The sequence below is a fragment of the Leuciscus leuciscus genome (genome assembly GCF_965113295.1).
Source record: "Leuciscus leuciscus genome assembly, chromosome: 23".
Taxonomy (NCBI): domain Eukaryota; kingdom Metazoa; phylum Chordata; class Actinopteri; order Cypriniformes; family Leuciscidae; genus Leuciscus; species Leuciscus leuciscus.
This window is the reverse complement of record NC_138747.1, coordinates 5,965,985-5,992,577: the sequence shown is the minus strand read 5'-3', so window position 1 is coordinate 5,992,577 and position 26,593 is coordinate 5,965,985. Positions and strand designations below refer to the sequence as shown.

The following is a 26,593-nucleotide window of genomic DNA, read 5'->3' as shown; positions in this document are numbered from 1 at the left end:
TAAGAAGAGGGCCAGTGCCAATAAGTGACACCTTCACCGTCCCCAAAAAATCAGATGGACGAAGCTTTCACTACCACTATACATACAGACAATTAGTTAATTGGGAAAAAATCTAGCAAAGCTGGCTAATTTATTCAAAGAAAAATTATGTGGTTTACTTTTTATTAAGTATTTATTTTGTATTAATACATAACCTCACTGTATTAATTTATAATGTAACATTATAGCATGACATTTGTGTAAATAATCGTCAAGCACAGGTGACTCCGCGTGGTGGGTGGGGGGCCCCCAAATCAAATTCTGCTTAGGGCCCCCAAAAGGCTCGGGCCAGCACTGGACCAGTTAGTAGGTTGTCTGGTCAACTAATCTTAAGGAAGCCCTGTAAAACATAAAATATTCATTAGTCATTGCTCTAGTCTAAGCCAACCAGCTACACTGACTCGATTATATAATTTGCAGTGCTTCATGGGAGTAGGCGGAGCTAAAGAGCTACTTTGGCACTTGTTGCTTTTTTTTAACTCTGACTGGTGTAATTTTCTGTACAGCATAATGGGTAATGTAGTTTTATGAATGCTACTGTTAAATAAGATTATTTAAAAAAATAAGCTGAAATAATGCGGACTGATGGCTTCAGCAGAAGCAAATACCATCGATTAGCAACCTTACAGTAGGTCTGTCTTTAAAGGTTTAAAAAGAGTTTTTACCTCCAGGAACTGATTGCACTCTATCGTCAGTGGAATTCAGTCATAAAAATGTAATGTGTAACTACACAACTTCGATCAACACTTGTTGTACACTTTTTTGATATTGTTGTAAAGTTTTATGAATGCATTTGATTACCAAAGCTTTTGATGATACATTTGTAATAGCCTAAATCATAAGATAAAGAACACTAAATAAATAAATAATAAAAAAATTTGGGGAAAAATGGAAATGAGGAAAAATAACAGATTTCATAGGGAACTTTTATTGTTACATTTTCAAGTTCAAGTTCAAGTGGTTTTTATTGTCGTTCAGTCATATACAGTAGTACAGGTCTAGTGAGGTGGGCAGCTGGGTCTTAATGTGCCTCATGACGAGCTTCTCGAAGCACTTCATGATAATAGATGTGAGTGCGACGGGACGGTAGTCGTTGAGGCAAGACACTGAAGACTTCTTTGGCATGGGGACGATGGTGGTAGCCTTGAAGCACGTTGGAACGACGGCGCTGCTCAGAGAGATATTGAAGATGTCCGTTAGAACATCTGCCAGATGGTCTGCACAACCTCTTAGCACCCTGCCAGGAATGTTGTCTGGTCCAGCAGCCTTCCGTGGGTTGACTCTGTGTAGAGTTTTCCTCACATCAGCCGTGTTAAGACAGAGCACCTGGTCATTGGGAGGAAGGATGGTCTTCCTCACACACCGCTTACGACATCCTCTCCCCCGGCCACTGGCATTAGGTGACGCCAAGGGCTGGTGGCCTGGTCTCTGCAGCAAGCCAAGGTCGTGTAGCTTCTCATGCAGGTCATCATGCAGCTATTTTAATAAACTGTTAACGTTTTATTCAACTGATTATACATGCTTTTTGATTATTAAAGCTACACTGTGTAGGATTTACTCCCATCTAGCGGTGAAATTGTATATGACTACCAACTGAATATTACTTTCTAGCTCCTCCCATTCCGAAGGCGTTTTAACTACTACGGTGGCTGTATTATTTCAAATCTGCCGGCAAACGCAAGCAAATCTCCCTCTCGCATTCGTCACGGTGCAACTGCGTGTAAAAACACGAAAGGCGAAGCTTGTATGTCCCTCTTTGTCTAATGTATTTCCAAGATGGATGCGCAACATGGCTTCCGCCATTCAAGCGACTCGCTCATTTGTATTCTAAATGGCAGATTATACACTTACGTGTTTTTTGCTAAAAATCGACTTAAAATATTACCCAGAGTAGCTTTAAAAAATCAATAATGGAATTCAAATGGAATCCAGAAAAAGAAGCAGTAAAAGAATAGAAAGAATGTTTTACCTGTTGCAGACTTTTGCCTGATGTAGTTATGAGATCAGAGTAGATGCCCCTCAGAGGGGGCAGTTTGCCCCCGTGACCCTCTCTAGACTTGTTTTGAGGATGAGGACAAAACATGCCAGATCCGTTAGGATGGTTTTCACTTTGCGTCTGTTTTTTGTCCATTATCTCTTATCCAAACCGTAAGAAAATAAAGAAAAGTTACTTACGAAAAAAGCAGAATTGTTTCATGCATTACAGTATGTTTAACCAAACATTGTTACAAAGTATCTAGCACTGTATTCCATGAAATATGACAATAGAGAGAGGTATATATATTACTTATCTATCTATCCATTTGCGTGCACATTCCCGGGGCACGGGCGGAAGGACCAAAAAGGGCACTTAATTTTTTTTTTTTAAATAAATCACCTGTATTTAAAGCAGTACCCGTCTGTCTGTTGTGTTTTTATATATTTTAATGACTTCCTCACAATTATTTGGAATATCTAGCTCAATGGAGAGCAGCAGTAGGTCAGAGAGCCTCTCCTCATTACCAATGAAAAGAAGTTGATACAATTAGAATGCATAACACATCAAACAAAAATAGGGAAATTATGATATTACTAAATATTATTTACTTTACCAAACAAAACAGAGAATCAAGTAGGTAATGAGGTATGAGGAATTCATGTTTAGTTATGTTGATGTTATAAATTGTATGCATGTATTCATTAAAGTGTTAGCTATCATGAAATCAGTAACACTTTACAATAAGGTTTCATTAGTTAAATTTGTTAACATGAACTAATAATGAACTGCACTTCTACACAATTTATTAATCTTAGTTACTATTAATTTCAGCATTTACTAAAACATTATTAAAATCAAAAGTTGTATTTGTTAACATTAGTTAATGCACTGACTGTGACATAACATGAACAAACAATTAAAAGTTGTATTATTATTAACTAAGATTAACAAATAGGCCTACAGTAGCCTAACAAATGTCTTACTCATGATTAGTTAATGTTAGTTAAAGGGATAGTTCACTTTGAAATTAATTTTTGGTATGTTTTAGCTTACCTCAAGGGCATCCAAGATGCAGGTGTCTTTTTTTCCGCAGTAGTTTCAATTTTGATATTTTTAGGTCAAACCGTTCTTGTCTGTCAGTCATATAATGCAGGTCTATGGTCACTGTCTCAAAGAGCATGCACAGAGTCCAAAATAAAACAATTCCCCGTCGTCCAAATTAAACAATTCCCCATCGTAAGTACACATTGATGGCCTAAGACACGAAACGAGCGGTTTGTGTGAGAAAACGAACAGTATTTATATCGTTTTTACGTCTTATACACAGCCATGTCCAAGTGATCTGATCTGACGTGTGCGCAGACTGGCGCATAGATATATACACACTAGATGTCACCTTGTCTACGGCAGTTCATTGGAACGAATGTCTTTAAGGCGACATCTAGTGTATATATCTATGCACCAGTCTGCGTACACGTCAGATCAGATCACTTGGACATGGCTGTCCAAGTGTTGTTGTTTTAATTTGGACTCTGTGCATGCTCTTTGAGACAGTGACCATCGACCTGCATTATATGACTGACAGACAAGAACGGTTTGACCTAAAAATATCAAAATTGAAACTACTGCGGAAAAAAAGTCACCTACATCTTGGATGCCCCTGAGGTAAGCTAAAACATACCAAAAATGTATTTCAAAGTGAACTATCCCTTTAATATGAATAATAAACAAATGAACCTTATTGTAAAGTCTAGCCTACTATGAAATCAAAGATATAAATTCCTTACAATTTAGAGCTGAATATGGACTTAACATTTCCTTTCACTAGATGTACAGGTGCTGGTCATAAAATTTGAATATCATCAAAAAGTTGATTTATTTCAAGAATTCAACTTAACAGGTGAAACTAATATATTATATAGACTCATTACATGCAAAGTGAGATATTTCAAGCCTTTATTTGTTATAATTTTGATGATTATGGCTTACAGCTTATGAAACCCACGAAATCAAAATCCCAGAAAATTTGAATATTACATGAAATCACACAGTAATTACACAGTAATACCATGGTCATTGAACCAGGTTTTGGTTCTTTTGGCAGTGTGGGCAGGTGCAAATCCTGCTGGAAAATGAAGTCAGTATCTCCATAAAGCTTGGCTGCGTTGAGTGGACAGCACAGTGGACCAACACCAGCCGATGACATGGCTCCCCAAACCAACACAGACTGTGGAAACTTCACACTGGACTTCAAGCATCTTGGATTGTGTGCCTCTCCATTCTTCCTCCAGACTCTGGGACCTTGGTTTCCAAATGAGATGCAAAATTTGCTCTCATCAGAAAAGAGGACTTTGGTCACTGTGCTTTATTAAATCCAGAGTCAACGCAGCCGTCTAACAGGACATTTTCAGAGCACTTCATGCTTCCTTCATTTTCCAGCAGGATTTGCACCTGCCCACACTGCCTGTCAGGGTATTGTATATTATCTATTTAGTTGTGATGTTCTACCCAGCCCACTAGGGGTACTCAAAGAGCACGGAATGCTTGAGTGACATGGGAGCGAATAACAGATATGTTCCTCATGTAAACAATCTGAATGCAGTGTGTTCGACAGCTCTTCAATAAATAGACAGAGACGATTAATGCCTCCTTGTAGATACATTTAAGACATGGTGTCAGAAGTATAAATACAAGAGAAGAGCAATATGTCGAAATTTAATCCACCAGAAAGTTTTAACTTTGATCGTCCAACGGAGTGGCCAACGTGGCGGCAGAGGTTTGCGCGCTACAGGACAGCTACAAAACTGAGCAAAGAAGATAAAGAGGTACAGATAAGCACTTTAATATACGCCATGGGCATTGAAGCTGAGAACATTTTCAAATCATTCAACTTCGCAGCAGAGGAAAGTGCTGAGGATTACGAAACGGTGGTTGGAAAATTTGATGAGTATTTTTTGCCTAAAAAGAACGTGATACACGAGCGGGCGTGTTTTCATCAGAGAGTGCAGAGGCCCGGGGAAAAGGCGGAGTGCTACATCAGAGCCCTCTACGAACTTAGTGAGAATTGTGAATTCGGTGCAAGTCGAAATGAACATATAAGAGACAGACTTGTAGTCGGAATTCGGGATAAAGAGCTTTCTAGGAGGATGCAGCTAATGACAGCACTTACCCTGGAAACTGCGGTGCAGATGACGCGGCAGGCCGAGGATGTCGCGCAGCAGATCAGCCAGCAGGAGGGTCAGTCGACGAGCAGCGTGCAAGAGGTAGCCTCCAGGCGTTCATTAAAGGCGGGAGATCGGCCCTGGAAGAGAGAGAAATACAAAAGAACTGGTGAGAAAAGAAGAGACGATACAGAAAATGAGTGTGGCAGGTGTGGTAAGACAGGACACAAAGACGTCAGAAAATGCCCAGCAGCTGAAACTGAATGCAGAAAATGCAAAAGAAAAGGACACTGGGCGAAAATGTGCAAATCAAAAACTGTGAGACAAGTGATGGCGAAAGAAGTGAGTGAAGAGAGCTTTTACCTGGGCGCGGTGAGTAATAAAAATGAGTCAGATGAAGCTAAATGGACTGTGTTGCTTAAGATAGGTGATACTCCAGTTAGTTTTAAGATCGATACGGGAGCGGACGTTACCGTAATGAACACAGTGACTTATGAAAAGCTTCGCCCAAAAGCTCAGCTCTTTCATTCAAACATAGCACTAGACAGCCCAGGCGGATCACTAAATTGCATCGGACAGTTCACGGCAAAAGTGGAGTATAAAGGCAGAAAGTATGCCATTACCGTGTATGTGGTTGCGGGAGGAACTGTCAGTAACCTTCTAAGCCGACAGACAGCTGCTGAGATGGGGCTAGTCAAAAGAATAGAGCAGATAGCCGCAGTCTTTGAAGGAAGCGGTACGATGAAAACAGAGCCGGTAAAAATACACCTGAAAGATGGCGCAGAGCCATACGCAGTACATACTGCGCGGAGGGTACCATTACCACTGCTTCCTAAAGTTACAGCAGAATTACTGAGAATGGAGGAACAAGGGGTTGTGGAAAAAGTCACACAGCCTACAGATTGGTGTGCACCCATGGTACCGGTCATGAAGCCCAATGGCGCCGTCAGAATTTGTGTGGGATTAAATAAACTGAATGACAACATAAAAAGAGAGAGGTACATGCTTCCCACAACAGACGAAATTCTGGCTAAATTAGCAGGAGCAAGCGTCTTCACATCATTAGATGCAGCGTCAGGATTTTGGCAGATTCCGTTATGTAATGAGAGCAGCTTGCTGACAACGTTCATTACTCCGGTGGGACGCTATTGCTTTAAGAGGCTCCCATTTGGAATCAGCATAGCTCCAGAAATCTTTCAAAGAAAAATGAACGAGCTCCTAGTGGACATGGAAGGAGTTGCTGTATATATGGATGATGTGATTGTTTACGGGAAGGATCAGGCAGAGCATGACAAACACCTGGGAAAAGTGCTGAAAAGGATGGAAAGTGTGGGCCTCAAATTGAATAAAGACAAGTGTGTATTCAGAAAAGCAGAGTTGAGCTTCCTGGGTCATGTCGTGGATGCACAGGGTGTCAGGGCAGATCCTGAAAAGGTACGTGCAATAAGTGACTTGCAAGAGCCAGAAAATGTAAACGAGTTGAGGAGGGCGTTAGGCCTCATAAACTACATGGGAAAATACATCCCGGACCTGGCATCGAAGGGAGGTCCTTTGTATGAGCTCCTCAAAAATGGACGTGCATGGACTTGGGATCAAGCGCAGAAAAGTGCATTCAAAACACTTAAAAGCTCACTCACAAAAGCTCCAGTCCTGGCACACTATGATCTGGGAAAGGAAACAGTGGTGTCAGCGGATGCTAGCAGTTACGGTATCGGCGGGGTGTTACTGCAAAAGCATGACGATAGCTGGAAACCGGTCGCGTACTGTTCTAGAAGACTGACCGATTCTGAAACGAGATACGCCCAGATTGAGAAGGAGTGCCTTGCAGGCGTATGGGCGTGCGAAAGGTTCCAGAAATACTTAGTCGGCATGGACACATTTAAATTGATCACTGATCACAAGCCGTTAGTACCACTGATCAATAGCAAAGACTTGGACACTGTGCCAGTGAGATGTCAGAGACTTTTGATGAGACTTATGCGGTTTAACGCAAAAGCGGAGTATGCGCCTGGCAAAAGCCTGGTTGTGGGAGACGCTCTGTCGCGAAGCCCATTGAACACTACAGAAGACTTTATGACAGCAGAGGTGAGTTGTCACGTGAATGCTATCATCAGATGTCTGCCGGTGTCACAGCGCAAGTTGACGGAAATAAAATCGGAGACACAAAAGGATGAGCAGCTACAAACTGTAGAGAGATTTGTAAAGTCAGGATGGCCAGAATATGCTAAAAGTGTTCCTAATAGCGTACAGAGTTTTTACAAATGGAAAGACTCTTTGTCAGTGAGTGAGGGACTGGTTGTGCTTGGGAATCGTATAGTAATTCCTAAAGTGATGAGACACGAGATGCTTAGCAGAATTCATGACGGACACCAAGGGTTGTCAAAATGCAGGGCACGCGCTCAAGAAACTGTGTGGTGGCCCGGAATTTCTGAGGATCTTAAGCGAAAGATAGAGACATGTACGTTTTGCACTGAGAATAAACGAACACAACGCAAAGAACCTCTCCAGTCAACCCCACTGCCGGAAAGGCCATGGCAGCGAATAGCCACAGACTTATGTATGCATAAATCAAAACAATATCTGGTTGTATCTGACTACTATTCGCGCTACTTGGAAATTCTTCTACTTCAAGTCACAACATCTGAACATGTTATTCAGAAACTTAAAGCTTTATTTGCGAGATTCGGCATACCAGAACAGATTGTTAGCGACAATGGACCGCAGTTCTCCAGTGAAGCCTGGAGAAGCTTTTGTGGTATGTACGATATTCATCACATCACATCGAGTCCACATAATCCACAAGGTAACGGACACGCAGAACGCGCAGTTCAGACGGCGAAGCGCATTCTGAAACAGGATGACCCGTTGATAGCACTCATGTGTTTTCGAGCCACACCCACCTCCTCTACAGGGGTCAGCCCAGCGGAATTGCTTATGGGGCGAAAAATCCGTACGACTCTACCCACCTTAACGAAAAACCTGAGACCAAAGTGGCCAAACAAATCAAGTGTGAGAGAGAAAGACAAAGCAGCAAAACAAAAGCAAGCATACTACTTTAACAGACGACATGGTGCGAAGGACTTACCTGTTCTCAGAGCAGGGGATTCAGTCTTGTTAAAGCTGGATGAGGAATCCAAATGGAAAGGACCAGCTACAGTGCTGGCGGAGAGCACTACTCCGAGGTCATATGAAGTTTGCAACGGAAAAGGGGGAGAGACACGGAGAAATCGCAGGCATCTTCAGTTGTTGCCTGACGGAGTTCCCAAAACTAACTTAAAGACAGAGGAGAGTTCTGAACAGTCACCACAGAAAGTTCAACTTCATAGAGACTCTGAGTTATCTGCAGAGACAATTGCAAAGAAACATAATATCACTAGATCAGGCCGAGTGAGTAAGCCTGCTGAGCGTTTGGACTTATGAAAAAAGAGTGATAATACACTGTCGGTAATCAATGTCTTTATTGTGTTATGAACAGGCTTGGTTATACCTGAACATAATAATTAATATTCTGACGTTTGATGGGGAGAATTGAGAAACTGACACGTGATATATCAAGGATAGAGTAATGTTGTGTTTAAAGAAAATATGTTCTGGTAAGTAGTTAAATAGTCATCTTTGTTAAGTAAGGTTACTGAAACATGATGTTATAATCATAAGGTAAACAGAATTGCAACCTGAAGTATTTGACTAAAAGGGGGAGGTGTCAGGGTATTGTATATTATCTATTTAGTTGTGATGTTCTACCCAGCCCACTAGGGGTACTCAATGAGCACGGAATGCTTGAGTGACATGGGAGCGAATAACAGATATGTTCCTCATGTAAACAATCTGAATGCAGTGTGTTCGACAGCTCTTCAATAAATTGACAGAGTCGATTAATGCCTCCTTGTAGATACATTTAAGACACTGCCAAAAGAACCAAAACCTGGTTCAATGACCATGGTATCACTGTGTAATTACTGTGTGATTTCATGTAAGATTCAAATTTTCTGGGATTTTGATTTCGTGGGTTTCATAAACTGTAAGCCATAATCATCAAAATTATAACAAATAAAGGCATGAAATATCTCACTTTGCATGTAATGAGTCTATATAATATATTAGTTTCACCTGTTAAGTTGAATTCTTGAAATAAATCAACTTTTTGGTGATATTCTAATTTTATGACCAGCACCTGTATTTCCCCAAGCTAATAACACTTGCTATGGCCTTGGATAAAAACGAATGACTTTGTCAGACTCAGAATGCGGCTGAAATTGAGTTATAATTGTATGACTTTTAAGCATAAGTCACATGCTGCCGCAACTTTTACAGTAGCATGGTAGGATAAATGTAACTTTTCCGTATAGCTTAATGTTACCTGCTGCCCGTGCAGTTTGAAGACTCGCGGCGAACTCATAGAGGGCGACTGCTGCGTACATAGCGCTGCAAAGGAAACTCCGCCTACTACTACTTCACCTCCACCAAATGCTTCCGCCAAAATTTTTTATTTAATATTTGTTTGTATTTTTATTGTTAGTGGCAATGGTGTATAAGTGTATTGGTATTTATTATAATATTTATTTGAATAATTATTATTATTTACATTTTATTAGAGAGGGGGGCAATACATTTTGAGACAAAAGGGGCAGGGCAGGGGCTTGAGTCCTGAGCCGTGAGGACACACAAAAACTGATTTTGCATGGGCTCTTTGCACTAGAATATTATATATATATATATATATATATATATATATATATATATATATATATATATATATATATATATATATATATTACAATAGCGAGAGGTATATATATATATATATATATATATATATATATATATATATATATATATATATATAGCATATATTACTGTTACATGTATATTACATTACGGTCGAGTTAAATACATGATGTTTTATTAACAAAGTTCGGGAGGAGCACGTTCAGATAATTAACACAAGTGGAGAGCACTCAGCAATCTATGGTAAGAGGTATAACGTTATATACATTCAGCAGTCTCACCTCAATACATTGACAGTTTTGCCGTATCCCACCACCACCCCTTCTCCACGCTTCTAGTCCTAAACACTTATACGGGGGGAGAACTCTGGGTTCGGGCCGAACTCCGAGCTCGGAGCCCTCCCCCGGACAGCAAGCCAAATAGGCCTACGCATTAAACTTTATCCCCTCAAATTGTATGTAAGTGTGAACTCATGAAATAGTTCAAACAAAAAAAAACGTTAAAAGCACCGTTTTTAATTTACCACACTTCAAATCACAGCAGCTGACAGGCATCGCGTAAAAATAGTTATAAATATATAAAAAGTGATATAAAAACAGCAAACCTTAGGTAACATAAAATAAGTTCCAGTGATTACTTCGTGTATATTTTACGCCGTCCTCGGTGGTTAAAGTAATATTTTGACTGTCATTTAGCGACGCTGTAACTGTTGCTATAGACCAAATCCTATAAAAGCACCGTTTTTAATTTACCTCACTTCAAATCACAGCAGCTGACAGGCATGGCGTAAAAAGTTATAAAAATATAAAAAGTGATATAAAAACTGCAAACCTTAGGTAACATAAATAAGTTTCAGTGATTAACACACCGTCCTCGATGGTTAAAGTAATGTCAGAGGCAGAGCCCATCTACGGAGAGGCTGCCCACTCCCTATTAACGCCGCCTTCACACTGGCAGTTGAAAGCATGTCAGTTATTTGTTTGAAGGACCGTCATTTAATTATCTTTATGCAATATTTGTTCATGTTTTTCATACATTCCTATATGAACAAAAACTGTACAAAAACAAGATGTAAACAGCGTAATATGTAAAATGTCAATTCACACGCTAAAACTGGTCACTATAGTGGCTTTTCTGTATTTGTTTTAAAATGGCTCATGATGATGCATTTACTTTTAACCCAATTGACCTCTAGAATTTAGGTTTTACCAAAGTGTGGAAGTTTAACAGCCTCGAGCTTGGATGAATATGCCTCTCTCAGTGCAATAGTTAGATGTGATTCTGTTGTAATAGTTTAAGTGTAAAACAGCATGCACTTTGTGTAATTCGTAGATAGAGGGAAAGTTGCACTAAATGAAGTATCAATTTAGTCAGACAGAAAGACTATCACTTAAATTCTTAATTGTCATTTATTTCAGCTCTCAAAGAAACGTCTTCACCTAAAACACATACAGTCCAACATACAACATGTGAAACAGCGTTGTGCTATCTGAACAAGATGACTAAATCTAGCGGAGTAACACAACTATTACACATACTAAGTAGGAGAATATCTAACTGTATATTGTAGATTGTGAACATTCCATTATCCGTTTATTTGGGGTCAGAGAACATCCTTAGCTCATACATCTCTTTAATTTTGTTCTGGATGTTGAAGTGTTAGTTAAAGGATAAAGGTATTAGTTAATAACAAACAGACAAACAACATGGAACCATGATATTAATATATAAAATATTGTATAATTACATGTTGAAGCATAGCCTACGCACAGTTTGAAAATGACTTCCATAATATTTTATTTTAGTAAAGCTATGTCTGGATTATCCCAACGCATAGTTTTGCATCTGGGGGTGAGACCTCTCAGAGATTAGCCTACACCAATATTAGCTTTCTCGAACATTTAATTAACATGCATTCCCTATATGTGGTTGTTAAACGCCTCAGGTAATTAATATGAAATGTAAGTTTGTCAGAAGAAAAAGGATCGGCCATACATTTAAAAAAAGTCTTTTAAGTGAAGATGTTGTGTTTGTCACAAAGACATCTAAAGAGTTTTTATACGTGTGAGGAAACCTCTCGCAATATTACTAATCATGTAATCACAGAAATAATGCAGGTCACCAGATTGTTTTAAAGAAATTAAAGCATAAATAAAGGTGATTCTTTATATAAAGAAGATAGACTTCTGCTTTTGCAACACACAAATGTATAAATGTTCAAAATCGTTTGTGTCTTTGGTAATTTACTTCCAATCCATACTTTGAAGCCTCATGGTTTTAGGTCTGTAAAAATACAGAATAAAAATAAAGAAATAACTATTATGACTACTGTAGGGGTAAATGAAATATCCTATTTTGTGTCTTGTTTTAGTGTAATAAACAGTTTTTGTAAAGCAAAGAGTTGTATTAATGTTTTTTAAAGTCCCCGTGAACCGGAAGTTGCAAAACGACTTTTCTCCACTGTTGTGACGTATTTCCAAGTGAAAGGGAATATTGAACAGACTCCTCCTGTCCATCTCTGCTCATAGCAGACGGTTTAAGGAGTGGTTAAGCCGTCAAACTGACGTCATCAGAAAAGAAACGCCATTTCCAGACCGGAAGTCGCTTTTCAGACTTTGATTAAAGATTACCATGACCAACCATTTTTCCTGTGTATTAACTTGCACGGATTAATTTTTCACCACAAGACTAGTAATATGCGCTAACAAAGTAAATAGGATAAATTTTGATTTCATGTCGACTCTAAAAATAGCTTTCATCAATTTCTTGTAAAGAAAACCAAAAGTTTACAGTATCACCCAAAGCTCACAATGCCATTCAGAGTTCAGAAGAGATAATTTCTCGTTAGGCATAACACAGCATGGTACAAAGTGATGCTCTCTCTCTCTATGATGTCGTAAAAGTTAAGACGTTCATCCGTATGTATGTGTGTGTGTGTGTGTGTGTGTGTGGACAGATGCTTGAAAATATTAGGCTAGAAATATCTAATAGTGAATTAATAACTAAATTAGCCTAAATAAAAAATGTAAACATTTTGAACGTTGTTTTGATAAGTGTTTTTTACCAAGATTTAAATCTGTAGCTATAGGCTAGCGCTGCGCATGTGTATTCTCATACGTTGCGGAGTTTTAGGTGGGCGGAGACTCTATTTCTCATTCATGTGCTTTGCGGGACAGCGTAAGAGATATTGTTAGCTAAAAACTAAACAAAAGTTTATGTTAAAAAGTTTTGCTTATAATCTATTTGTTTGATGTATTTTTTAACTGTTGTAGTTTGATATGTTTGATATGTTGCTCACGTTTGAAACATTGTTTAAAAAACATAATTTACCATTTTTCTGGTATCTTTAAAAGTCGTTCGTGAAAGACATTCTATAACTTTCTATAGACATTCTATAATATTTTTTTTTACAGGTTTTAAAATCTGTAGGTGAAGGAAAACATTCTAACTTGTTTTACATTTTTCTGATAGGCCTAACGTTTTAAATACTACACCTTTGTATTTTAAAGGTCTGTATCATTTTAAAAAGTTATATGTGAAAGTGTTACATGTCTGTGAAAAGAAAACTGTTTGCCTGCCGCTTACGTTTCACGGTTTTACAGTTTAAATCACATAGTTTTGAACAGATTTATAATTTTTTTACTCCAAAACGCATTCTCAAACAATGATCAGATTTCTCCATTGGGAGATGTGGATTATCCTATCGAAGAGTGAATAAATCAGTAGTGAATATTTGTTAACTTCACCAAAAGTCCAAAATGAACTGAAACATGAGTTTTTTATTTTTTAAACAACTATTATTTTTTATAAATGTTATTTACTAGTGTAATTATAAATAAATCTAGCGTTAGGTGGGCGGAGACTCTGCTTCACACATGATCTATACTCAATCATGTTTCTACCGGCGATGAGTGATGTAGTATCATACGGAACTTAAAACTAAACTTTAGTTGCATATTGTATTTTAGTTGACGTTGTTTTGAACGTTTTTTTAATTTTTTTATCTGTATGTGAACGACCACATTCTAACTATTTTCAGATAACGTTGTAAAATGTACGAATACTAAACCATTGCATTTTAACTTTATGCCGTGTTTTTAAAAAGCTTTACATATATATGGAAAGCAAAACTTTTCTTTAATTAAAAATGTATGAACGCTAACGACATGTGTATTTTAAATTTATATATTATTTTTAAAATGTGTGTTTACCACCCTTTGTATTTTAATGATAAACATTGTATTAATGTCTTTTTTTGTATGTGATTGTGAAAAGTACACCTTTAAATGTGGACCGTGGGAATTTTCCCACGTTGGAGGGCTCAGTCCAAAAGTTGGGAGGAGTGGGGGTCGGTGTTTGTGTGAGTGTGAGTTAAATATAATTTCTCCTATGACATAGGCGAAGCAAGGCATAGCATATTTATTAATATAGCACATTTTATACACTGGCAATTCAAAATACTTTACATAGAAAGGATTAAATAATCACAAAATGTATTCAGCCAATCGATGCTTTTCTGTGGGTATCCATTCGTTGCAGCCGGTAATCCTATTGGTGCGTATCCATCAACAGATCCAAATGCGTCGCTCCATTTTAAAAAAAGCTACGTGATTTTAGAAAAAATCTGTTCCAACACATGTAAACATTCCATTGAAACATGAATTTTAAATCGTAGTAGGCTATTTTAAATGCTCATCCTCAGAAATAGGCTACGAACATTTGGGTACATCCATTCCAAAAAGTATGTAAACGTAATCCTCTGGGTGTTTTTTTATATATATATATATAATCCGTGAGAAGTCGGTATCTTGCAACCGTGGTTAATCCAGCCCACTCTGCTATGAAAACCGGTTCACTCCCATCATCTTTCAAATCTCTCCATTCTCCTGTATAAATTAAAATAAAATCCAATCCCTTTCCGTAAAAAAACAAATTGGGATCCTCTGTTGTATTCGTTGTGAATCGCTCGTCGTTATCCATTAACCAATCTGACTTCGCACGCACGTCCTCCAGAAAAGTATTTCACTTGCGCTCCGCCGGCTCGTGGAGAAATCGCGTTAAACGGGTCCTGGTAACTATGTTTTTTTTTTCGCGGCGCTAAGGTCGAATCCTCCATAGCTTCATCAATGTTTCAGGAGTTTTGGGGTCTGACGTAGCCATAGTGTTCTACTTGAATAAAACCACAAGTAGCTCTTGTCATGTTTGCGCTCCTTTTTAAACAGCTCATGTGACTGTGATGCTGTGGGAGGGGGATTCCCGTGAGTGATGTCATTTTAGGGAGGCCCTTAAATCAAAATTGACCTATGAGCTTTGAGAGGGGCGTGTTAGGGGGTGTGGTCTCTCCGGGCCGTTGCATCGGTTTTCTTTGGTCATTTAAGTCTGGCCACTGAGATGACCGGATGTGTTTTCTTTTTGGGAGCTTGAAGGGGGGTGTGGGAATTTCCCACGGTGACACCTGTTGGGGCGGGGCTAGGGGCGGGGTTTGTGTGTGTCTCTCTGTAGGCCTCAGAGTACTTCATTTCTGTCTGACCTGTGGACTGAATGGACGCTCTCCACTTTGCTCCACTACAACGAAGCACTTATATATCTTTAAACTCCGAGTCTTTAACAACTGGGTATGTAAAAACGTAACACTTTTTAAACTAGTTTGTGTTTTATGTAAAAGTTTTACAAATACTGTCTGAAAGTTAAATGCTTACAAATCAATCTTTTCTGTAAATTAAAAAAACTCTTAACTTGTTTTAATGTTTTAACATCTTTAAATAACACTAACTCATTTTTAATATCTCTTTTAGAGAAAAATGCAATTTTAACTTATTTCATTGATGTTTTGAAAGTGATGAATGTACATCTGTCTTCTTTAATAAAAACACTGATCTCACACTCTGGCTATGTCTTTATTGTACATTTTTTTTTAAGTTTTAATTTACACTGTTTAGAACTACTGAGCGTGCGAAATTTTCCCACGCTTCAGATGTTCAACCCCTAAGGAGGCGTGACACAAATCCGATTTTCCCACGCTTCAGATGTTCAACCCCTAAGGAGGCGTGACACAAATCCAATTTTCCCACGGTGTATGTACAGCCCATAAGTGGGAGGAGTTAGCGTGGGAAATTCCCACGGTGTACTGTACAGCCCATAAGTGGGAGGAGCTAGCGTGGGAAATTCCCACGGTCAAGGGGGCGGGGCTTTGAGGGCCATAAAGCAATAAAACTGTCAGTTTTTTCTGATGGAAGGTGCCCTCTATTCTCTCTCTAGCCTTGGTGCATTTTTTCAAAAACATTTTAAACAGTTGTATTTATTATAGTATTATTATGGATTTGTTTGCTTGGTTGATACTAAAAAGTTAGAGTAGATGCTCATCCATTTGAGTTATTTTCGCACATTTTGTTATTTAATGCTTTTTGTATGTTTTCTTTTATTTATATAAGGCATATTTCTAGATTGTAAATGTAATATGCATGGATGTTTGTGTCTGTTTTAATTCTCAGACGTAAGAGGGAGTATCAGAAGTTAGATATCAGTAAGCTTTTGACTGAGCAAGGCATTGACTCCAACCAGCTGATGCCCAGATACCAGACGAGTGCGGAGACAGAAAACCCCTACCAGTCTGTTTCAAACAACCTGTCTCTGGAGGTCAAACATGTTGCTATATTGATTTTCTGAAGTATTCTTTATGTGAATTTGAATGTCCCAGTTTGCTTTTTCCTTTATTTTAGTCTCCATGTAGATGATTTAGTTTGAATTCCAGTACCATTTCTGTTTAATTGGCTGCATACTTGTGTTTATATATTTTTTTAATGTAACACCAGATATTCGATAACGAGGAGTTTGACTGCCGTACTCCAGAGGAATGGCTGGCTTTAGGTTATGAGCAAGGCTCCATCGACCGCAAACCTGTTCCTGCCAAAGCCCTGCTGCCGACAAAAAACAGCATCCCACCTTGTGACTATGGTGGCTCCATGTAATAGAATCGGCAATTACTAGGGCACAATCAACAGAATTCTCAGTGGGTGTTTCACTGAGTGGGGAGAATCTGTTTGATGTTGTAATCGGAACGGAAGAGCGTTTTTTTGTCCCGCGACTAGAGCGTCTCGCCGTCACCCAGTTGCCCTGCTGCATGGGCTCTACTTCAGCTGGAACCGAAAGATGTACAGAGTTCACTAAGCTAGTCGTATCCTAAGCAGTATCTAAAACACTTGCACTCTTACTATCCTCAATTAAAGTTTGGATGCGTGTCTCTAGTTCTGAAATCTTCCCCGTCAGCTTTACTATCTCCCTGCATTTGTCACATGTAAATCCTGTGCTGACAGAGAAGGCTATGCTATACATGTTGCATGAGGTGCAGGTGACAATAAGAGGAGATGACATGACTCACAGTGTTTGTTGACTGATACTTACCACAGTTTTTTGATGAACTCGTAAAAGGCGCGAGAGAAAATAAATAAAGAGTGCACGGAAGGCGCGAGCGCGCTAGAGAATAAATAAATAAATAAAGAGCGCACGGATGGCACGCTAACAGGCTAGTGAATTACTAGCGTGTTGTGCTAGCAATAACGATTTAGATTGAAACTAGCGATGTCAGGTTAATGTATGATGTTGATTAGGTTATATTTAGCAGTATAAATAACAAGGAATGATAGAATAATGGTTAAAACAGAAAGATACGAAGCTTACAGACAGAAACCAATGCAACGCAGCAGAGCAGACAGGAGCAATCGACCAGGAGCAATCCAAAGCTTGCTTCTGATCCATAAGGAACGTCTGTGCAAACAAGTGCCTTAAAGATGTGAATAGTGAGAAGAAAATAAGAACAAACCATCTTTCCTTAGCAAAATAACTTTATTGAATTTATTTGGTATTATCATTGATGTTTTTTTGAAAGAAGACTCTTGTGCTCACTAAAGCTGTATTACAGCATATAAATCAGCATATTAGAATAATTTCTGAGGGATCACGCAACACTGAAGACTAGAGTTATGACAAATGAATATAATGTTTTACAGGGCTTCCTTAAGATTAGTTGACCAGACAACCTACTAACTGGTCCAGTGCCGGCCCGAGCCTTTTGGGGGCCCTAAGCAGAATTTGATTTGGGGGCCCCCCACCCACCACGCGGAGTCACCTGTGCTTGACAATTATTGACACAAATGTCATGCTATAATGTTACATTATAAATGAATACAGTGAGGTTATGTATTTTTAATACAAAATAAATACTTAATAAAAAGTAAACCACATCATTTTTCTTTGAATAAATTAGCCAGCTTTGCTAGATTTTTTCCCCATTAACTAAAGCCCTATCCGCACTGGATATTTAGAAATTACCCCCCACATCTGAATTTCGTGTGGCACATTCGCACGGGATAAGCGAAGCCTGTGATTTTACTCAAATTTACTGCGTTATCTCCCGGATATGATGTCAATAGGCTATTGCTTGGAAATGTCATAAACAGAAGAATATTCCTTATTGCATGCTGCTAGTCATTCATCTCCATCTAATCATTCTTTTTGTTTTTGCTCTTCTGATGGTTTTCAGCTTTCTCTCTGCAAATTTTATAGTTGTATGGTGTAGCCTATAGTGATATGACCCAGCACCCAAAATACTATCAAAACACTCAATTTTTCGCGAAAGATAGATAAAAAAGCGCACAGGAAACAAAAACCTTGAAAAAATTATATACGACCCCGCCAAATCACAGAGATGCCGATTCACACGGGACTAATATTACACGTACAGCAATGCTGGCATCCCAGAAAGTTAAGTTCCCCTTCGGCTGTTTTCTCCAACTTAAACCGATATCTATCGATACGTGAAATACACCTACATAAATGTATATTAACGTTTTTTTGTTTTAACTATGTATTTAACTCGACCATAATGCAACATACATATATATATATATATATATGAGGGACAGAGAAGCCAAGAACAAGGAACACAAGCTTTACACAAAAAATGGGTCTTTATTTCAACTTTACATTCAACATATAACCTTAAATCAAAATCAAATCAAAAAGAGATATATAGTAAATAAAGATAAGGACAGCAAAATGTAGTCAAGTATCATAAATGTACAACTAAATAAATCAATTAATAAAGACATTAACATTTCTTCCTCCCCGGGCAATTCCCAGCAAATGGTCTGTCCGGGCGGAACCAATAATGCTTATATTCTGTTCCTGTCCGGACTCTAATCCTCGTTACGTCAGGATGCGGCTGCAGCGGACCATTGCTGCGTTCCAGTACACTTTTAGACACGCACTTGCGAACTTCCCTAAGCACTTCCCCTTGGGGGAATCCCTGCCGCCATTTTGAAGTGCGTTCCACTTCGTGAAGTGGACGAGGGAAGTTTATATGGACAGACCCTCGTTCCCTCGATTTTGACCGAGGGAGCGAGTCTACTTCAAATGTACACTTCAGGCACCTATATGTCCCACAATGCAGTACGACTGTGACGTCACCACATATCTCATCTAATCACCACCACAACAGACAACTCTATGATATATTAACAGAGCCGGATTAACGCAAAGGCAAACTAGGCACGTGCCTAGGGCCCGATTGGAGGGATGGGGCCCAGAGGGACAAAAAAAAAAAAAAAAGTGTACAAATGTCCTATCTACAATTTATTTCAATATTTATTAATTAACTAAAAATAGTGACGACGTTTATCTTAACCATAGACTGTTACATTACTGCAGTTAAACCAATTAATGTGTCCGTTACAAAGCGGGTGCCGGCTTCTGAAAGTATGTATAACGAACGCATCCATCAGGTGCTGCGAGGCAAAAGCCTAATAAGCACACAAAGAAGCACAGCTCATAATGCAGGTGTGTGAGTTGTCGTCATCTATTTTGGAGTGATTGCAATGTATTCTAAATATAAACTTGTACTGTAGATCAGCGTCATTTCTGGAAAAATCATTCACCCCTTTATTACGAGTTTAAAAGAGCGCGAGCGTCATTAACGTGCCCAGACGCGACGCTTTGAATTTGCGCGTACAATGAATAACATCGCGTCGGGAGCTGACTAGTAAAAAAGCTACAAAATTAAAAGACAAGACGTCTGTATTCTAAGTTAAAAAGCCAACACACTACAACATTTTTAAATGTTTCAAATAAAGGATCTCATATGGGTATATCTTCTAAATTCTGCTGATGATTAGATTATACCCTGACATTACGCCAATAATATCAGTTTATATATTTTTTTCTGCTCAGTAGCGATCGTGTCTTTCTCTTCCACTTGATTTGTGTATAGCATATTTAAGGTAACAATGCAATATAAAAGCACTTATGCTCATCTACTGAAGTGGGATTCTGGAACTGTGAATAAATTGAATAAAACAGCAAAATAACAACAACAACAACAATAACATCTTCATTAAACAAAAAAGAGATTACCTTAGATAAAGTTTGATTAATATGTACATACAGTACCGGTAAAAGTCTGGACCCATTACTATTTTTAATGTTTTTGAAAGAAGTTTATTATTATGCTCTACAAGCCTGCATTTATTTGATCAAAAATACAGAAAAAAACAGGAATATTCAGCAAGGATGTGTTAAATATATAAAAAGTGATAGTGAAGACTTTTTTAAAACAACTTTTTAATAATCAAAAATCCTGAAAAAAGTATCACAGGTTATAAAATAAATATTAAAGGAGAAGTTCACTTTTAAAATGAAAATTCTGTCATCATATACTCACCGTCATGTTGTTTCAAACCTGTATAAATGTCTTTCTTCTGCTGAACACAAAGGAAGATATTTAGAAGAATGTCAGTAACCAGACAGTTTTTGGGTCCCATTGACTTCCATAGTATATCTTTTTTTTCCTACTATGGAAGTCAATGGGACCCAAAAACTGTCTGGTTACTGACATTCTTCTAAATATCTTCCTTTGTGTTCAGCAGAAGAAAGACATTTATACAGGTTTGAAACAACATGAGGGTGAGTATATGATGACAGAATTTTCATTTTAAAAGTGAACTTCTCCTTTAAGCACCATTTCTAACATTTGATAATAAATCAGAATATTATAAAGTTTTCTGAAGGATCACGTGACACTAAATTCAGCTTTGCATCACAGAAATATAAAGTATAGTAAAATAGAAAACCATTATTTTAAATTTTAATAATATTTCACTATATTATTTTTCTGTATTTTTGATCAAATAAATCCAGGCTTGATGAGCATAAGAGACTTTTTTCAAAAACATTAAAAATAGTAATGTGTCCAAACTTATGTACTGTGTAAGTAAAAATATACTGCTTTTAAAATTAAATGTTGTATAAATAAAAAGGTTAGGAATCATATTTGTTTCAAGTGTTTTTTTATTGGGGGTGGGGGGCCTCCAACATGAATTTTGCCTAGGGCCTCCTAATGTCTAGAACCGGCCCTGTATATTAATAATATATATTTTTAATTTAAAACAACCCAAACACACCTATAAACATTTGGATGCTGCATTAAACAAATTCTTAAAGGGAAAAAAAATGTAAATAATAAATCAACTCTACAGCTGATTCCAAGTGATCAAGGGCTTAGGACGTTCCAATTCAGCCCATTGCAGTTTCCGCCAGTAGTGAGCACTCGCAATGACGTACATCCGAGTGAACGAGACGGAGGGAAGTTTGCGAGTGAAGGGCATGACAATTTTGGACTGGAACGCAGCCTAAGTCTGAAGTTCATCACAGTAAACTTAAACTCAAAATAGAAACAAATATAAGTAACATATACAACGTAAATAATTTGTGTGCACTTCAAATCAGTAACAATGTAACGTTATATAAAATGTGCTGTAAATGTAAACATATGAAAACCTAACAATAAATAATTAATTAATATTGTTTCGTGTGGTTCTTATAATCCATCATTATACTGAAACAAATGAATGTGAATAACAAAATAAGAGTTTAAATAAAGATTATTCTTAAATACATGTCCTCCGTGTAAATGTATGCGTGTGTGTGTGTGTGTGAAAGATGCATCCACATTACCGCTCTTGTGCGGCCACCACTCGGACCGTCACAATATATATATACTAGTGCAAAGTGCCCGTGCAAAATCAGTTTTTGTGTGTGTTTTTAGTAATTGTTGATTCGGTGTGTTTGAGTGCTCATTGTTACAATTACACAGCAAAAGTTCAGAGACATTTTTATTTGTGCATGGTAGAAAGCAAATACTGATACTGACATACAATAAATATGGAAAATTGAACTACACAATTGAGGGAGCTGGCTACACAGTGATCACCGAAAAAACGCTACGCTTGAGCAAAAAGTTTGTGAATAGTGTTGTACCCCTGCATAGTGGGGGAGAAGATTAACCACAAAACTCGCTCGATGATTCTCCACTGCAAACTTTGTGTCATCTTTTGTAGCAATTGACAATAAACAACATTCCAAAAACAGCATCATTCACATTCTTTCTGAAAACGTACATATTTAACAGTTGGTCACATGTGCTGTTAATAATGTGCACCTCTAATCCATAAAACTGTTTAAAGTGTACAAAAAAATACAATATTCTATTCTAAACATGTAATAAATACACCCTTGTATGTAATTGTTTTATCTGAAAATACATAGATCTCTAAGATTCTCTTTCTCGTTCATTTTTTACATTTACATTTCTCCAAACCCGTGAATCGAGCAATCAGCACTAAATATACTGAATTAAACATTAAATACAAACGTACATACCATAGACTGTAAAAAACAGATGGACGACACCCCTTCACTCTCTTCCATTTGTGAGAAGTGAAGCCATGAAGCCGCCAGTGTCCCTAAATGGCGCTGACATCTTGGAACTTGAGTCTGCGCAGTAGTGATCTCGGGACCAGACCTGCGCAGTCGTGAGCAGGAAGTAAAGCCGCGAAATCAACGCTCCGCCCTCACTCTCTCAGAATGCACTCTCCCTGAGTGCACTTTAAAAAAAAATGTATTGCAGTATGACAAGAGGCTTGTTAAAATAAAGTAAATACAATCTCCTCAGTCCTCCGAAGATCCCGAAAAAAATGTCCGTTGGTGCTTCAGTGACTCTCTTTTCAGGGCTTGTGCGGCACGCTTGGTACATACCACATACGCACTAACTAAATGTTCTCTATATGTGCTCTTGCGCCCTTATGTAAGCCTCACGCCATTAATGCTCAAAATGGAGCTCTGAGCTCATGCACCTCTGAACTAATGAGCTATAAAACATTTAACTCGACACGCAATCGATAGAATACTCACATCTGCAAATGCTTAAACAAAATACAACATTAAATTAACATAATTGGAATTAATACCTGAATAGAGGGGGAGAAGACTAACCACAAAACTCGCTCGATGTTTCTCCACTGCGAACTTTGTGTAATGGAAAAACCCCACGAGTTCTCCCCCTAGTGTTCAACAAGACAAGAGTAATCGATTGCACGTTGCATTGTGCCAAACTAATAGATCGCAGATGAACCCAAAATGACATACAAAATAATTATTCACATTTTATAAACCTTTATACACACACGTTCAAAATAGCGTGATATAATAGCTGTCAATGTTTCACAGATTTTGGGAATTATAAAATACATATTTCAATCTGTCACAATAAGCTACTACAAATGATGGCAGTGAATAAAATATAATATTCAGAAGTAAACAGTGTAGCTGACTTAATGTTTAGCTGACAAAGTGTTTATGTCAGAATGTTTATTTAACCACAACATTCTAAGTGCTTCTTTTACCGATATATTTAAACCATATATTTTGCATTTCTAATCCAAACAGCGCCAACACTGCACTTACTCGTGCCCGTAGCAAGACACCCGTCAAGTTTGAAATCCATCGGACTAACGGTTCGAGAGATATGCGAATAACAGACACACAGACAGACAGACGTTTCTGTAATTTATAGATAGATAAAGTTATATAAATATATGCCTCTCACTATTGTCATATTTCATGGAATACAGTGCTAGATACTTTGTAACAATGTTTGGTTAAACATACTGTAATGCATGAAACAATTCTGCTTTTTTTTAAGTAACTTTTCTTTATTTTCTTTCGGTTTGGATAAGAGTTTATGGACAAAAAACAGACACAAAGTGAAAACCATCCTAACGGATCTGGCATGTTTTGTCCTCATCCTCAAAACAAGTCTAGAGAGGGTCACGGGGGCAAACTGCCCCCTCTGAGGGGCATCTACTCTGCTCTCATAACTACATCAAGCAAAAGTCCGCAACAGGTAAAACATTCTTTCTATTCTTTTACTGCTTCTTTTTCTGGATTCCATTTGAATTATTGATTTTTTTAATAATCAAAAAGCATGTATAATCAGTTGAATAAAACGCTAACAGTTTATTAAAATGTAACAATAAAAGTTCCCTATGAAATCTGTTATTTTTCCTCATTTCCTCAATGTTCTGGAGAACAACTGGCAAGAACCATCAACACAACTCCAGCACGAGATGGACTTTCACCCTGGAAGTTACACTCCTAAAGTTCAGATAGCTTATACTTGCCCCCGAGGACATGTGCCCCGCAAGGTTGAGATTGAGAGGTGAGCAGTTCAGACAAACATCTCCAGTGGTTCTCAACTAATGGGTCAGAACCCAAAAATGAGCCGCAAGTCTGTTTTTGGTAGAAGATTACTAAATTAGATGCCAGCATGGACAGGATGCTTGATAGGGCTGGGTAAAAAATATTGATTCTCCGATTTTAATCGATATTCAATTTAACAGAACAGTATCGATTACGCCCCTACAGCATAGTTGAGAACGAGGGCTTTCAAAATCGTATTAATGTTTTGGAACCACGCTATGTAATGGTAACGCGCAAGTACCTCAGTGAAATGGCGATACCGAAAAAGTATGCAGCGGTTAAGACCAATGTCGCAGCATCTCTCCAGTCGGCAGAAAGAGTTGCCCCTTACCTGTGACAGCTGGACATCCAGGGCGACTGACTCGTATGTCACCATCACATGTCACTATATCGCAAGTGACTGGACACTCGTGTCGCATGTTTTGCAAACCCGAGCTGTCCACACCAGCCAGCCACACAGCAAGTAACATCACAGCATTGTTGAATGAGGCCTTAAATGAGTGGGGTATTACCGAGAAAGAACCGGCCCTGGTTACCGACAATGCAGCTAATATGATTCGTGCGGCGGGATTAATGAATGTGCTTCACGTCGGTTGCTACGCGCACACACTGAACTGTATACTGAACTTAGCATCGCAAGCAGCACTCAAACTCCCAAAAGTGGCTCAATTGCTTGGCAAAGTCAGACGAATCACTGGCTTCTTTCATCAAAGCAGCATCGCCAGCCATACTCTGAAAGTCCAACAAAAGCTAATGGATCTACCCTCGCATAAGCTGAAGACTGACGTTGTAACTCGGTGGAACAGCGCACTGGAGATGCTAGAGCGGTTCCTGGAACAGCAGCCAGCCATATCCGCAGCGCTGCTCTCACCTGAGGTTCGCAGAAGTGATTAAGATCTCTGCACTTTGTCAGACGCTGACATAACGGCAGTAGAAGATGTAGTGAAGGCTCTGTCTGAATCCCATGAAAGCTGCTACACTAGCCATGTCTGAGGAGTGCTCACCAACTTTTTCAGTCATTGGTCCTCTGCATGCATGGCTGTTACAGGAGATGAGAATTGCACCCAGCGACTCCACAATCATCAAGGACTTTAAATCCGCTATACATGACAACCTAATGTCAAGGTATGTTTACTTGTTTAAAATGTATTAAACTTTTTTTTTAATTCTGTAGTAGTGTTGATTTATAGACCCTATGTAAACTAAATATAGATTTATATACATTAAATAGATTTACAACCATATATGACAACAATCAATTAAATGCAATCAGCAACACTTTAATAAATTACTATGTGAAATTGACTTGTGGATGGACGTATAACTGCATATGACAAAAAGTTATTTAAATATGTGGAATTTCCTTAAGATATGCTGGCCTGAAGGAAACATTGTATTAGGGCTGCACGATTAATCGCAATTTACATGTAATCGCACTTAAATCGAGATGGCTTATCGCAAAGGCTGCGATTATTTTTTATGCGCAGTTTGTCATTGATGTACGGCTCTGTAAACGAGTTTGAGTCACTTATAACGTGCATTTGAAAAAACAACACGCGTCAAACATCTTTCCAAAACATGAGAAGCATTTATGTACTTATGAGCATTTATGAGCCTCTTTTTAATAACATGCAACATTTAATAACATGCATTTACTCCAAACTCACTTCATAACGACAGCTGAGCTCCTCTTTCTGTGAGATGATGTGCCTTCTTACACAGAAAAAGGCAGTCGTGTATTTATAAGTAATGTTTCATCAAAGCGTTTCAATCTTCTGTTTATTCAGCTACAGCGATAGGGATTTCCTGGATTTCCTGGAATGATGGGCATTATTGTACTCCTGCGGCGGGGCATATTTAGCGTGTTTGCGTGAGAGCGCCCTCTGGCGTTCAAATGGGGCAGTATTTACTACCAATCAGCCGCACTCCACTGACAAACTGTGCACAAAATAATCGCAGCCTTTGCCAAATCGAGTGCGATTTTATTGCGATTAATCGTGCAGCCCTACATTGTATACAGCATCAGCACTAGATCCTCGTTTGTTCAACAAGACAAGAGTAATCGATTGCACGTTGCATTGTGCCAAACCAAGCGTGC

The 26,593-nt window shown here is 38.4% G+C and overlaps 1 protein-coding gene across 4 annotated transcripts; it reads right to left on the bottom strand.

The window, feature by feature from the left end:
* Window positions 1-469: 469 nt before the first annotated feature.
* On the bottom strand, window positions 470-25,402 carry LOC309487814 (uncharacterized protein). 4 transcript variants are annotated; one of them, XM_082155689.1, is made up of 5 exons: window positions 9,539-9,567; window positions 8,264-8,450; window positions 5,187-5,318; window positions 2,009-2,175; window positions 470-1,515 (listed from the first exon to the last, which is right to left on the bottom strand). In XM_082155689.1, the coding sequence occupies exons 4-5, from the start codon at window positions 2,168-2,170 to the stop codon at window positions 1,018-1,020; spliced, it is 660 nt and encodes a 219-aa protein (XP_082011815.1). In that variant the 5' UTR covers window positions 2,171-2,175; window positions 5,187-5,318; window positions 8,264-8,450; window positions 9,539-9,567; the 3' UTR covers window positions 470-1,017. The 4 variants fall into 4 exon arrangements, with proteins under 4 accessions (XP_082011815.1, XP_082011814.1, XP_082011816.1 ...); XM_082155688.1 differs by lacking the exon at window positions 9,539-9,567 and having other exon boundaries at window positions 8,264-9,006; XM_082155690.1 differs by lacking the exons at window positions 5,187-5,318; window positions 8,264-8,450; window positions 9,539-9,567 and adding an exon at window positions 23,205-25,402.
* Window positions 25,403-26,593: the final 1,191 nt, after the last annotated feature.